Genomic DNA, 14961 nt, shown 5'->3' with positions numbered 1-14961 from the left:
TGGTTGTCAAGCTTAAGTGAGAGCAAGAGCAACACACCATGTGGGGTGATCGGAGCACAGCTACAACTCATCTCCAGCATGATAGGGTAAGCCAGATGCATAACAGGATAAGGCAGCAGGAAATGATTCCAGTGTGAGTATAATGTATCATTAATTTTCTACTTTTCTATCTTACTGTGTGTCTGTTGAAGACATCATCTGATCTATCGTCAGACGAACCATTTTCTGAAGGGGAAGCTGCAATAAGCTATTTCTAAAGGAGGACCCCCTAGGAATATTCTGCGAAATGGATGCAACTACATCCTGGGTTCAAACCTGCCCTAGTATATTTGCTTGCTGCTTTTGGTTTTGCCCGTGGTTCTTCCAGAATCTTCTGCCTCTTTCCTTATGTTGTTTCATCATGTGGCATCTGTTGTAATAAGTTTATATTTTATATTGCTGGAAGCAAAAAATAGGCTAACAAGTAAAGAAAGCAGACCAGGAGAGTTCTATAGGTAGAACAAAGTGTGTAGATATCGCTAAAAAGCTACCAAATTTCTGACAGATGTGAGGAATCTGTTACGCTTGCTATTGCCCTTCTGCAATCTTATGTGGGCATAGCAACTACATAAAGAAAGCAATGCAGGTAAGTGAAAGCTACTCACATTTTACTTGGCAAGAGTGGGTAAATAAATCAGTGAATGTCAGAAAGGTTTGCAGCAAGAGCTGGGAAGCTGGCACAAATTTTTCCCTCACTTACACCTGTGCAACCACAGTGAAGTCAATGGGATTGTACCAGTGTAAGTAAAGGGAGAATCTAATCCAATAATAATATCACCTATTTCTCAGATACAGTAAATAATTTCTGGTATTTTGTACAAACAACATTGTTTTCACAGAGTTTATTAAAAATAAAAGCATATGGTAAACGATTAAATAAAGAATTTAGAAAAACAAAGATCAAAAACATTCCTCTTCAAATTATTCCACAGTAAATAGTAACACTGAACCGTATGTTAAAAATGCTGTCCTAGATAACAAAACGTAATTGTACATTAGCAGACTGAGTAGAAAATTAAACTCATTCATTCAGGCCATGTCTACACTAGCGAGGTTACAGCAGCACAGCTGTATCAATGCAGCTGCACCACTGTAAGGCCTGGTCTACACTATGAGTTTATGTCGGATTTAGCAGCGTTACATCGAATTAACCCTGCACCCTTCTACACAACGAAGCCATTTTTTTTTACATAAAGGGCTCTTAAAACTGATTTCTGTACTCCTCCCCAACGAGGGGATTAGCGCTGAAATCGACATTGCCGTTTCGAATTAGGGTAAGTGTGGATGCAATTGGAAGGTATTGGCCTCCGGGAGCTATCCTACACTGCACCATTGTGACCGCTCTGGACAGCACTCTGAACTCAGATGCACTGGCCAGGTGAACAGGAAAAGCCCCTGGAACTTCTGAATCTCATTTCCTGTTTGGCCAGGCGAGCTCATCAGCACAGGGGACCATGCAGTCCCAGAATCGAAAAAGAGCTCCAGCATGGACCGAACGGGAGGTACTGGATCTGATCGCTGTATGGGGAGAGGAATCCGTGTTATCAGAACTACGTTTCAAAAGACAAAATGTCAAAACATTTCAAAAAATCTCCGAGGCCATGAGGGACAAAGGCTACAGCAGGGACGCAACACAGTGCCGCGTGAAACTTAAGGAGCTCAGACAAGCGTACCAGAAAACCAAAGAATCAAATGGACGCTCCGGGACAGAGCCCCAGACATGCCGCTTCTACGTTGAGCTGCATGCAATTCTAGGGGGGGGCCACCACCACTACCCCATCCCTGTCCGTGGACTCCGATGATGGGGTACTCTCGCCACGGCTGAGGATTTTGCGGATCGGGAAGTTGAGGAAGAGGAGGACGAGCTTGAGGAGAGCACACAGCACACCGTTCTCCCCGACAGCCAGGATCTTTTCATCACCCTGACTGAAATACCCTCCCAACCCAACCAAGCCGGAGAAGGGACCTCTGGTGAGTGTACCTTTTTAAATATAATACATGTTATAAAAGCAAGCATTTTTTAATGATTAAGTAGCCCTGAGGACTTGGGATGCATTCGTGGCCAGTACAGCTACTGGAAAAGTCTGTTAACGTGTCTGGGAGTGGAGTGGAAATCCTCCAGGGACATCTCCATGAAGCTCTCCTGGAGGTACTCTAAAAGCCTTTGCAAAAGGTTTCTGGGGAGAGCAGCCTTATTCTGTCCTCCATGGTAAGACACTTTACCACGCCATGCTAGTAGCAAGTAATCTGGTATCATTGCATGACAAAGCCTGGCAGCGTATGGTCGCGGTGTTTGCTGGCGTTCAAGCAACATCCGTTCTTGATCTCTCTGTGTTATCCTCAGGAGAGTGATATCGTTCATGGTAACCTGATTGAAATAGGGGAATTTACTTAAGGGGATATTCAGAGGTGGCCATTCCTACTGGGCTGTTTGCCTGTGGCTGAAAAGAAATCCTCCCCGCAGTTAGCCATGCGGTTGGGGGGGGTGGGGGCGGGAAGGGGGCATTGGCGCTGAGCTGTTCGCGTTTGGCTAGCAGAGATCTTCCCTGATACCAGCCACGCGGTGGGAGGAGGGGTAAAGCGACCATCCCAGAGAATTGGATGGGGGGTGCGGGGGTTTAGTTTGGTTTCTGCTGCTGCACGTTAACAGGAAAACCGCAGCAGTAAATGGCCAACTCAACGTGCTTTGCTCGGTATGGGAGAGGAGGGCGCTGCTGTTATGAAGGTTGCAGAAGCCGAAAGACTATGGCTCACCGTGGCCGCCTGCAAGCCGAATTCTGTTGCCCGGCACTGCGTGTGTGATCTCTAGCACGAAAGCCGCAGGCACTCAATATAAGATGCAAAATGTGACCTTATACCAAAATCACATGTGCTATGTAATGTGAATAGTGTTGTTCACCATGAAAGAGTATAGCCATTGTTCTGTAAAATGTACTTTAAAATACTTCACTCCTTTTTTTTCCTCCAGCAGCTGCAAATGTTTCAAGCTTCCCTCCTCTGTCCCAAAGGCTATCTCAGATAAGGCAGTGGAAAAAATGCACGCACATTGAAATGTTCTCTGAGCTCATGCAGTCGTCCAGCACAGAGCTCAGCAGAACGTGTAGAGGGGTCACAATAGCAGAGTATAGGGAGGTGGCGGCAGGAAGATCAGAGGAGGCATGAGGCAACGCCGGAGCTACTGCGGGATAAAATGGACATGCTCCGGCGTCTGGTGGAGGTTCAGAAACTGCAGCAGGATCACAGACTGCCGCTGCAGCCCCTGTTTAACCACCCTCTCTCCTCCCCAAGTTCCATAGCCGTCTCACCCAGACGCCCAAGAACGCGGGGGGAGGCTCCAGGCACCCAACCACTCCATCCCAATGGACAGCCCAAGCAACTGAAGGCTGTCATTCAAGAAGTTTTGAAGTGGCCTTTTCCTTCCCTCCTACCCTCCTCCCACACCCCACCCGGGCTACCTTGTCAGTTATCTCCCTATTTTTATAATCAATTAATAAAGAATACATGTTTTTTAAACGATAGTGACTTTATTTCCTTTGCAAGCAAGCTGTGATCGAAGGGGAGGGGGCGGGGGGCTTACAGGGAATTTAGAGGCAACCAAGGGGGTGGGTTTTCATCAAGAAGAAACAAACAGAAGTATCACACAGTACCCTGGCCAGTCATGAAACTGGTTTTCAAAGCTTCTCTGATGTGCAGCACTTCCTGCTGTGCTCTTCTAACTGCCCTAGTGTCTGGCTGCGCATATTCAGCGGCCAGGCGATTTGCATCAACCTGCCACCCTGCCATAATCGTCTCCCCCTTACTCTCACAGAGATTGTGGAGCACACAGCAAGCAGCAATAACAATGCGAATATTGGTTTTGCTGAGGTCTGAGCGAGTCAGTAAACTGCGCCAGTGACCCTCTAAATGTCCAAATGCACATTCTACCACCATTCTGCACTTGCTCAGCCTATAGTTGAACAGCTCCTTACTACTGTCCAGGCTGCCTGTGTACGGCTTCATGAGCCAGGGCATGCTGGGTCCCCAAGGATAACTATAGGCATTTCAACATCCCCAACAGTTATTCTCTGGTCTGGAAAGTAAATCCCTTCCTGCAGCCATTTAAACAGACCAGAGTTCCTGACGATGCGAGCGTCATGAACCTTTCCCGGCCATCCCACGTCGATGTTCGTGAAACATCCCTTGTGATCCACCAGTGCTTGCAGCGCCATTGAAAAGTACCCCTTGTGGTTTACGTACTGGCTGCCCTGGTGGTCCGGTACCAAGATAGGGATATGCGTTCCGTCTATAGCCCCACCACAGTTAGGGAATCCCTTTGCAGCAAAGCCATCCACTATGACCTGCACGTTTCCCAGAGTCACTGCCTTTGATAGCAGCAGCTCAATGATTGAGTTGACTACTTGCATCACAGCAACCCCCACAGTAGATTTGCCCACTCCAAATTGATTACCGACTGACCGGTAGCTGTCTGGCGTTGCAAGCTTCCACAGGGCTATTGCTACTCGCTTGTGAACTGTGAGGGCTGCTCTCATCTTGGTGTTCTTGCGCTTCAGGGCAGGGGAAAGCAAGTCACAAAGTTCCATAAAAGTGCCCTTACATATGCGAAAGTTTCGGAGCCACTGGGCATCATCCCAAATCTGCAACTCTATGCAGTCTCACCACTCTGTGCTTGTTTCCTGGGCCCAAAATCGGCGTTCCATGGCATGAGCCTGCCCCAGTAACACCATGATCTCCAAACTGCTGGGGACCGCGGTTTTAGAGAATTCTGCGTTCATGTCCTCATCACCGCGCTGCCGTCACCTCCTCGCCTGATTTCTCAGGTGCTGGTTCTGCATAAATTGCACGATAACGCGCGAGGTGTTTACAATGGTCATAACTGCTGCGGTGAGCTGAATGGGCTCCATGCTTGCTGTGCAATGGCGTCTGCTCGGGCAATCCAGGGAAAAGGGCGCGAAATGACTGTCTGCCGTTGCTCTGACGGAGGGAGGGGAGACTGACAACATGGCTTACGGGAATTAAAATCAACAAAGGGGGTGGCTTTGCATCAAGGAGAAACAGAATGGCTCCCTCAAGGATAGAACTCAAAATCCTGGGTTTAGCAAGCCGTTGATTTCAGGGAGGAAGGAGAAAATGAATACAAAACAAATCTGGTCTATTTCTTCTTTTGATCCACTTCATCTGTCTTTATACATCTTGCCGGCAGCAGATGGTGCAGTACGACTGCTGGCCATCGTCCTGTCCTGGGTGCTCGGCAGAAGATGGTGCAGTATGACTGCTGGCCATCGTCGTCTCCTGGCTGCTCATTAGAAGACGGTGCAGTAGGACTGCCAGCAGGACTGAATCCCCATGAGACGAAACTTAAAAGGGAAATGACCTGGCTGAGACACTCCCATGTTTGCCCAGGTGCCCCTGACGACCTCACCAAGGTCAGCTAAAAGAGCACCCTGGAGTACGGCGATGATGGCTACCAGTCATACTGCACTGTCTGCAGCCAAAAGGCAATGAGCGGCTGCTGTGTAGCAATGCAGTACCGCGTCTGCCAGCACCCAGGAGACATACGGTTACTGTGAGCTGAGCGGGCTCCGTGCTTGCCATGGTATGGCGTCTGCACGGGTAACCCAGGAAAAAAGGCACGAAACGATTGTCGGCCGTTGCTTTCATGGAGGGAAGGGGGGGCCTGACGATATATACCCAGAACCACCTGTGACAATGTTTTTGCCCTATCAGGCATTGGGATTTCTACCCAGAATTCAAATGGGCGGCAGAGACTGCGGGAACTGTGGGATAGCTACCCACAGTGCAACGTTCCAGAAGTCGATGGTTGCCTCGGTACTATGGATGCACTCCGCCGACTAAATGCACTTAGAGCATTTGTGTGGGGACACACACAATTGACTGTATAAAAACACTTTCTACAAAACCGAATTCTATAAATTCAACCTAATTTCATAGTGTAGACATGGCCTAAGAGCGCTCGCCTAGCTGCTCTCTGCCGATGGAAGAGAGCTCTCCCAGAAACATAATAAAACTACCTCAATGAGTGGCAGTAGCGATGTCATCAGGTAAAGCTCTCCACCGAATAGCAACATTCACACTACCACTTAGGCCAGTGAAACTTATGTTGCTCCTGGGGGTGGTTTTTTCACACCCTGAGTGACACAAGTTTTGTCAACATAAGTGGTAGTGTAGACAGGGCCTTAGTCAGTGTTAAAGAATATCTTTTTCTCTTCAGAAGAAATGTATTTTAACAGCCTGGACAATCAGTTAAACACACACACATATACAGTATTGTAGTCAGATATTTAAAACATTCTCTTCTGCTTAGGGGATGAGTATTTTTGTTTTTGCTTCTAGCCTTTCCATTTACAAATATAAAATCACAAACTTGTGACAGGATTGCACATTTTCTATCCTGACACTGTCTTATCTTTCCATTCCAAAGCTCTATCACATTGTAAAAACAGAGAGCAACTGTACCGTATTTAATAACATAGTGCTGCATAACACAGAGCTCTGAATAATACAGCCATCAAAAGGAGATTAGCTTTAGGCCATATGTAACAACAACAAAAAAGAATGCAAGAAGTACCACCTGAAAACTCATCCCTTCACAGACTCAGTGCTTCACCTCATCAAGGAAAAACATTACTAGGATTTAACCTCTTCCCCTCCCCAATTTGGCAAAAAATACTGACGTTTTTGCAGCGTTTAAAAAGCCAGTAGTAATTAAGGATGTGACAAATCCATTTTTTAAAGTACTAGACAAATTCTGAATTATTTACTGCAGTATTCAGTGGCAGGAGAGTTCTGGAATTAGGAGGGTTGGCAGGAATAAAGTGTGTCGTGCACTCTGTAAATACCAGGGAAGCCCCAGAGTGCACCTGGAATGGTACAGCAGTAAAACAGTCACTCAGATGCAGCTGTGTTAGCTATTCAAAACTGTATTAACTTGGATACATAAATACTCAATTTTTCAGGTATTTGTATCAACTAAATACAAAACTAAGATTTGTCCTATCTGTAGCCAGTAACTGACAAAAAAGCCGTGACTTGTAGATAACCGTCATACTCAAGGAAAGAAATCTGGAGTACAGCCTTATTATACACAGATATGAAAGCATCAAATTGCTTAACTACTTGACATTGGCACCATGAGTGCTCCAGGGTTAGTGCCAGTACATGTGGTATTCATATTTCATTAACAACCCCAAAGCTCGACTTGCCCACTGAGAAGGAGCTGAACAAATCAGGGTCATTTAGCTTCACTGACTTCACTTTGGGAATACTCTAGATCCATCTCGCTAAACGGATCCAAGCACAGATTCAAACAGAAGCTATTATTCAGCAATCCCTCCCCAAAACAAAAAACAAGAAAGTTTACTGTACTGACCAACAATGCAAGTAGTAATGAAAGGAGATACAGTTGAGAGATTTTTATATCCAGTGACACACCAGCAGTAGCCTTTAGATTACACTACTGTAAATCTGAGGAAGGAGTTGGCAGTTGTATACAAATTAACAGCCTGGGGTTTACACTTAAAAGATGAGGGTAGTGATTCTCAACCTCGTCCATATCATGACCCCAGGTTACAACAATAAAGAAGTTTCAGGACTCTGCTCCTATCTAACTCTAAAAAAAGGGAGGGTGATTATGACCCTATAAAATCTGTTTACAACTCCCAGGTTACTTGAGACCCATGGTTTAGAGCATCAAAGATCAGAATTCTGGACTCTCCTTTTATACAAAGTGTCCCCCTGTAGCATATGGCTCCATGTTAAAAATACAAAGCGTGGATAGCATTCCCTGACATATTTACATAAAGTGGTTAATAGAAAACGTCTCTACTTTTAACTGAGCCCCAAGTTCAGGGTTTCCCAAGGGCATATTAGGAAAGCCCACACCTCCTCTGATGTGGATAGGACTCTTCAGTGTCTTACCCTACCTTTTCATCCAGGGCTGCCTTTGTATCCCTATCTTAGCTGTGCCCCTTCACAAAGCAGTGACTCCTGCTCTGAGTAACTGGACAACATTCCAGTGACCTCTGAAGTCAGACTGACTGCCACAACCACTGGGGGATGCTTTAGATCAATGCATCTATCTATTTATGTAAGGTATTTCTATGGTGCCCACCACTCTAGTATTTCAGTGCTGAATGTCTAAGCAAATGACATCCTTCCCCCCACAAGACAAAGCATACTGAGCCATTTGGTCTGGGTTCAAGTTTAATTTTTCCTACCTATATCCCCACTTCAATCTTTCTTACACTCCTTTTGTACCTTTCCTCTCAGATAGTCTTCTCAGTTCACACATACTACCTTCATTCTCTTCCTTTAGCTGTCACAGAGAATGCCAGATGTAAGTGTCGTGAGTAGTACACACACCACCTATTATGCCAAAAAAGATTCAAGATCTCCTTAGGAAGTGGATGAAAACTGATCTCAACATCTTGGGGTTAGGGAAATTAAGCATGGATAGGTCCAGTGGTACCAAACAAATCCTGGTTACATCCATGTGATCAGTAGACTTGAATGACATCATCCCATTCATCAACAGGCCACATCCCATTGGACTGCACATTGGATGGAGAGCTTTTCCAGTCCCACATCTTCACAGGTACCTTCCAGTCCTTGCCATAGTTGGCTTCGACATATTGGAGGGTTTCACAAGGCACATGTACCTTGAGTTCTACAAACTCAGTCCAACACAGTGTAAACTTAGGAAACAGGTACCTATGTTACAATAAGAGAACACAATAGTTAAGACTCAAATATAGGTATGATATTCAGTAAACAAAACCTTGAAAGCCACTACAACATTTGATTTTTAAAATTATGAAGGAGTACAGATTGTGTATTGTGGCCAGAGCATAAGACAGAGTCAGGGACATCTTCATTTCAATTCCTTCCCTGCCCACAAATGGCTGCATGATTTTGGGCAAGTCACTTAACCTCCCCACTTCTGTTTCCTATCTGTGAAATAGGGATAATATTGACTTATTTACCTTACAGAGATGTTGTGAGGATTAACTAGTTAATGGTTGTCAAGTGCTTTGAAGCTGGAGTTTTATTATGGCTACATGCTCAATATGCTCTCCCTGATTGCTTCTCTGCAGATGCAATGCCCTTAAAAATAAAAATCACAAAGAAAACCAAACCTGCCATGGGGCACTGAAGTAATACGAGTTGCCAGACCTATGCAGAATGCCCCTCCCTCTTTTCACACCTGTGGTAGAATGAGACATACCAGCAATGCCCAGGTGATCCAATGGAGAAGATACAGACCACGGAGCCTAGGATCTACTTCCAACTTTGTCACTGACTTGTGATGCAAACCCAGGACAAGGGAGGAGGGGAGGGATAGCTCAGTGGTTTGAGCATTGGCCTGCTAAACCCAGGGTTGTGAGTTCAATCCTTGAGGGGGCCATTTAGGGATCTGGGGCAAAAATTGGGGATTGGTCCTGCTTTAAGCAGGGGGTTGGACTAGATGACCTCCTGAGGTCCCTTCCAACCCTGATATTCTATGATTAAGTTACTTCGGGTTAGACTGTAACCCTACAAGCTGACCTGGACAAATAGTAGTCAAGCAGCCCCAGAAACAGCACATGTGCCGCGCATATTTTATTTTAATTTTTTTGCAGAAAAAAGCGTCTGCTGAAGAGTTGCTACAGTTCCACCTTTTGCCCACCAGAGGGCGCTGTAGCATCAAAACACAGCAGCTGCTCCCAGCTAGGATAGGGAAGAGAAAGAGCCTGCAGTGCCTTCTTCAGAGCACCTGTTGGGCCAGGTCAGGAGACAGGGGATATGGGGAGACAGACAGCATGGGGCTGCTGGGGATCAGACAGGGGCCCATAAAGGCTAGTGGGGGAGGACAGACTGGGCCAGGGGCTGAATGGGAGTAGAGGCGCAGGGCCACGGGGGGGAGGGAGGTGCAGGGCCACATTGGCAGAGAGGGAGGGGGTGCAGAGCTACAAGGGGGAAGGGTTATGGCTAAGTGGGGCACAGAGACACATGGAAATGAGGGAAGGGGGCTGGTTGAGGGGTTCAGAGACACACTGGGATAGGAGAAGGGTGTAAGCCAACATGAGGACAGGAGGGTGGCTGAATGGAGGCCACAGAGACACATGGGGACAGGCACAGATGTGCCTCACTGAATGGGAGAGGCTAGGGGTCAGCAAGGGTCTGCATGAGGAGATGCTCCCTAACAATCCTTCCCCACCCCCCCAAAATACCTGTTCCATATTTTTCCCACCCACACCCAACAACCCTTCAAGTTCATACCCAGGCTCCTTCCCAGCAATTACTTCCCTCTCCCACACTGACTCCTCTAAACCTTTGCACTGCTTCTGAGGGGTGCAGAAAATATGGTTCTGTAGTTTCAATGAATTATTACTCAAGAGTTCTGTATTAATATGCCTAGTAAGGAATCTATTTGTCAAAAAAACATTTTCTGATCTTTTTGTTTTCTATATTGTTACAGACATACTTGCTGATAGGTATTTTGAAATAATTTACCAAAATAATTGAAACTGGTGTGATTATATTGTGTTATTTTGACAAATAAAATATGCAGAATCTTTCAGAATTTTAAAATAGCGTGCGCAGAATGTTTAATTTTTTGGTGCAGAATTCCTCCAGGAGTATCATGTGCATAAAGTTAATCACAATATATGTGTTTGCACGATTGGGGCCATACTCACAAAACTGTCTATTCAAGGCATCTCTTGTGGAAGTTAGGAAACCAGCTCCCCAAGAACAAAATATGACTACATGAAAAATAGCTACAATTCTAAAAAATTAGAACAACATGTGCCAAACATAACTGCTCAGATACTTTGCTTTCCTTTCCCATATCCTTAATCTATATTTTGGCTATTCAAATTATGCATTTCTTGGAGTAGGGACCCTGCTTTTATTCATGACTGTAAAGCATCAAGATCACTTCTAGTATGATGTAAATAACTGGTGAGCATTCTACACTGGGCATTTACTCTGTGTGGTAAAAATGACACTATTTGATCATACCAGTTCCCTAACAGAAGTCTGCAACAAGCCTTAGCACACACTAGTTAAGGCACAACACTCCTATGCTGACTGTCAAATTAAGTGATCCTTAAGTGATCACTCTGGTTACAGTGTGTATGGTAACACCCATTGTTTCATGTTCTCTATGTATATAAATCTCCCCACTGTATTTTCCACTAAATGCATCCGATGAAGTGAGCTGTAGCTCAGGAAAGCTTATGCTCAAATAAATTGGTTAGTCTCTAAGGTGCCACAAGCACTCCTTTTCTTTTTGCGAATACAGACTAACAGGGCTGCTACTCTGAAACCTGTCAAATTAAGAGTCTCTCAAATGCCAGTATAAAAGTCACCGCTGCTCAACCAGCTGCACTGTCCTTATAATTCAGAGGCAAAAACATTGTTAAAATACTTATAGTTGTAAATAATTATACAACTACAATTGTTCCAATAAAATTTTACTAAATTAATGTTTGAAAATGAGGAAATTCATAGTGTTCCTATACTAATATTATTTACCCTAATGCTAAGTTTTTTGTTAATTTCCCAATGTGATTTGTTTGTTCAGTTGGTTGATTTAAATCTAATGTATCTTATTGTTTCTACCGTGAAATATTAAGTTGTTGCTATACCACAGTAACTTCAGAGCTTCTAAATTCTGCAGCATTCACTCCCAACCATAGAAATTCTGGTACAGTAGAACCTCAAAGATATGAACACCAGAGTTCTGGACTGGACACCTTGTGAAACCGGAAGTAACCAATCAGGCAGCAGCAGAGAGAAAGGGGGAAAAAAAAAAAAAAAAAAGCAAGTACTGTACTGTGCCTGTATTGCATCTTAAAGGTAGGCACATCTGGGCTGCCTATCCCCACCCCATCCCCACCAGCAGGGCAGCCACTTACAGCAAGATGCTAGGGTTGCCAGACTAAGGCAGCTGGAGCCAGCAGAGCAGGAGCAGGGCTGGGGTCCACACAGCTTTTTCCCCTCCCTGCCAGGAGGGAGATGAGCTGTTTTTACCCCCACCCCCAGCTGGGAGGGGGGACATGCTGTTTTCTCTCTCACACAGACACACATGCCCCTGGCTGCAGGGGCCAAGCTTGCAAACTCATGCCAGGGCTGAGTAGGGAGCTCAGCTGCTGCTTGGAGTGTCAGCTGTTGGATTTGGAGCCCAAACTGCGCTTTGTTCAGAGTTACGAACATTTCAGAGTTACAGACAACCTCCATTCCCAAGGTGTCCATAACTCTGAGGTTTGACTGTATCACCACCACTTATTCTTGAAGAACAGTCAATTCAGAGATGATTTATTGTATGACCATACAGTTCCAGGGGCTCAGACCTAGTCAAGGTCACTTAGAGATAAAACAAAATAAAAAGTTAAATGCGAGCTCTGTATGTACTTATGATAGAGCTTCTAATTTCTGCAGCAGTAACTCTATAGCTTCTAAACTCTATAGTTTTCACTTTGATGTTTAGAAGCTCTCCCATCCGCAGCCTTGTACAGCTCTGTTTTTAAGGTGATAACAAGTCTTAGAAATTCACTCCAAGCTGAAGAATTAGATTCTAGCATGACTTAAACAGAATAACTTCTGTCTTGGTTGACCAACCCCATTTCCTCCCACGTTTCACAATCATTTTGAAAGAACAAAGGGAAAGCACCTAATGGTGGTGGGTATCACAGCCTTTAAAGTCAAGAGTAGTTAATATTAAGGTTTAATGGCAAATAAATAAATAAAATAAAATAAAATAAAAATAAAAAAAATCTCCCCTCGTATCTCTCCTTTTGAGAAGGTATTTAATACAATGGAAGCTAGGTTAAGACATTCTAAACAGGTACATTCTGTTACTGATCAAGAGGACTAATTTCCATGCCTCTTTTTGGTATATATTAGATATAGTTTACTATACCTAGAAAGCACCTCTTTAGGATTTAACGTTTTCATTATACTGACTACTTTCTAACCACACCTATCACAGACCAAACTTCCACACCAGCCTCTCTCCAATACTGCTTAAAAAGGATTAGAACAATCATATTTTTGTCTTCATCTGTGAAAGCTGGAACATCTGTACCATATCCAAGAGTGCAGCACCTTGGGCACAACACTGGAGCATGAATTCAAAGCCAACATCCATTCTCACACATGGGAGGCATTCTGCCTTGTGCAGGGAGAAAAAACACTGCTTTCATGCTCCTAATGACTGGTGCACTTATATAATTTTGGAAGAGAATATCAGCTCTTTTGACAAGGAACTGGATGTCACAACATAGGTACAGCACAACTTTTGGCCCGCACAACCTTTATCACTGGAGATGAGGTATCAGATGGAAAGAACCCAGTCTAACTCTCAGAACCCAGGCTGAGTTTGCGCGGCTGACTGTTTATATAAGAATGACCATACTGGGTCAGACCCAATGATCCATCTAGCCCAGTATCCTGTTCCCGACAGTGGCCACCACCATATGCTTCAGAGGGAATGAACAGAACATGGCAATTATTGAGTCATCCATCCCATGTCATTCAGTCCTGGCTTCTGGCAGTCAGAGGTTTAGGGATACCCAGAGCAATGGGTTGCCTCCCTGACCCTCCTCGCTAACCGCTATTGATGGACCTATCCTCCATGAACTTAACCTGCATGCTTAAATCTACATTTACCTGCATATTTGATAGAGAAAAGAGCAAGATGCTGTAAATGGGGTTCCATGTTTCCTAAGCCACTTTCATAACAGGAACATACTTTAAAAAACATCAAAGGCATTTGATAGTAAGGACTCATATCACTGCAGAAATGCTATTGTGAAATGTACTGTTGTGGACCATTACAGCAGAATCTCAATGAGTTGGGTTATTTTGCAAGGGACATGTGAGCCCCCGTGCCATAATCTCTAATCACACAGATAGATGACTGAACCCTCAGTGCTACAAAATAAATAAAAACAAGCACTTGAAAGAAAAAAATGGTAGGCTTGATTCCCCTTTTCCATTTTTATTAAACTAGTGCTGGTCTTAGTCCAGATGACATCTGTTTAACGATTAGATTCCAAGGCTACTGCAGATTTTCAAAGGGCCTGCTGACAATGCTGAATATAACACCAATTTGACGAGACACTTAAATGTCACTTTTCAGAGTAGCAGCCGTGTTAGTCTGTATTCGCAAAAAGAAAAGGAGTACTTGTGGCACCTTAGAGTATTTAATAACAGCATCTAATGCGGTAACAACTTGTTCAACTAGTTTTCCCTTCTATAGATTTGAAATGAATTCATACTTAAATTTCTTGCCCGATTTGGCTTGAGTTCCTCCATTCCATATGTGGTCATCGTCTTCATAGAAGAAAAAAATATCAAGTTTCACACCATCTTCTCCCTGAAAGGATAGTTCCAAGCTGTCTTCTACCTGTGAGACAGTCAAATACACCTCATATACTCATAATACAATCAGGAAAAAAACAGTAAGAGGTTGCCTGTGATTTATTTGTGCTGACATGTTACAGGGGAGTAATTGCCTTGTTACAATCTCGGGTGTCCCCCTCAGTGGGGAACACATGAAGGGTAAAAAGATAAAAAGAATCTGGTCACCTTTAACAAGCCCTCTCTAAGACCACAGAAGACCAGTTTCCATAGCTCTATCCTGTATACAGATTTGCAACAATGCAAGTGTAACCACATTTCTTTAGCCAGATCTCACAGCAGGAGTATTTTATTAGAACTCAAAATGCAAAACTGTCTTCAATTTGAGAAGGAGATGGATTCTCACATAAAAGAGCAGAATAACCTCAATGAATTACTTTTTAACGTTCCTTCCTTTTAGTTTCATAAGTCCATTAGCACCAGTTAATGATGAATCTCCTGGATCCAAGCTAAACTAAGATTGTTTGTGAGATCACACGCTGGCATAGGGGTTGTATA

General features: G+C 44.3%; 1 protein-coding gene across 7 annotated transcripts in view; it reads right to left on the bottom strand.

Annotated features, from left to right (window-relative positions):
- Positions 1-6317: 6317 nt before the first annotated feature.
- FKTN (fukutin) overlaps positions 6318-14961 on the bottom strand; it is a 35213-nt gene continuing 26569 nt past the window's right edge. For 6 of the 7 annotated variants that reach the window (XM_043547552.1, XM_037902340.2, XM_037902342.2 and 3 more), the window contains 2 exons: positions 14322-14449; positions 6318-8766 (listed from right to left, as the gene is read on the bottom strand). In XM_043547552.1, the coding sequence (XP_043403487.1) occupies positions 8553-8766; positions 14322-14449 (342 nt within the window). In that variant the 3' untranslated portion in view covers positions 6318-8552. Of the gene's footprint in view, positions 8767-9038; positions 9160-14321; positions 14450-14961 lie in introns of those variants that run through there. The other variant, XM_043547553.1, reaches the window with a different exon arrangement.

The sequence above is a fragment of the Chelonia mydas genome, chromosome 5, assembly GCF_015237465.2.
Source record: "Chelonia mydas isolate rCheMyd1 chromosome 5, rCheMyd1.pri.v2, whole genome shotgun sequence".
In the NCBI taxonomy this organism is placed as follows: domain Eukaryota; kingdom Metazoa; phylum Chordata; order Testudines; family Cheloniidae; genus Chelonia; species Chelonia mydas.
This window is presented reverse-complemented; position numbering and strand designations above follow the sequence as displayed.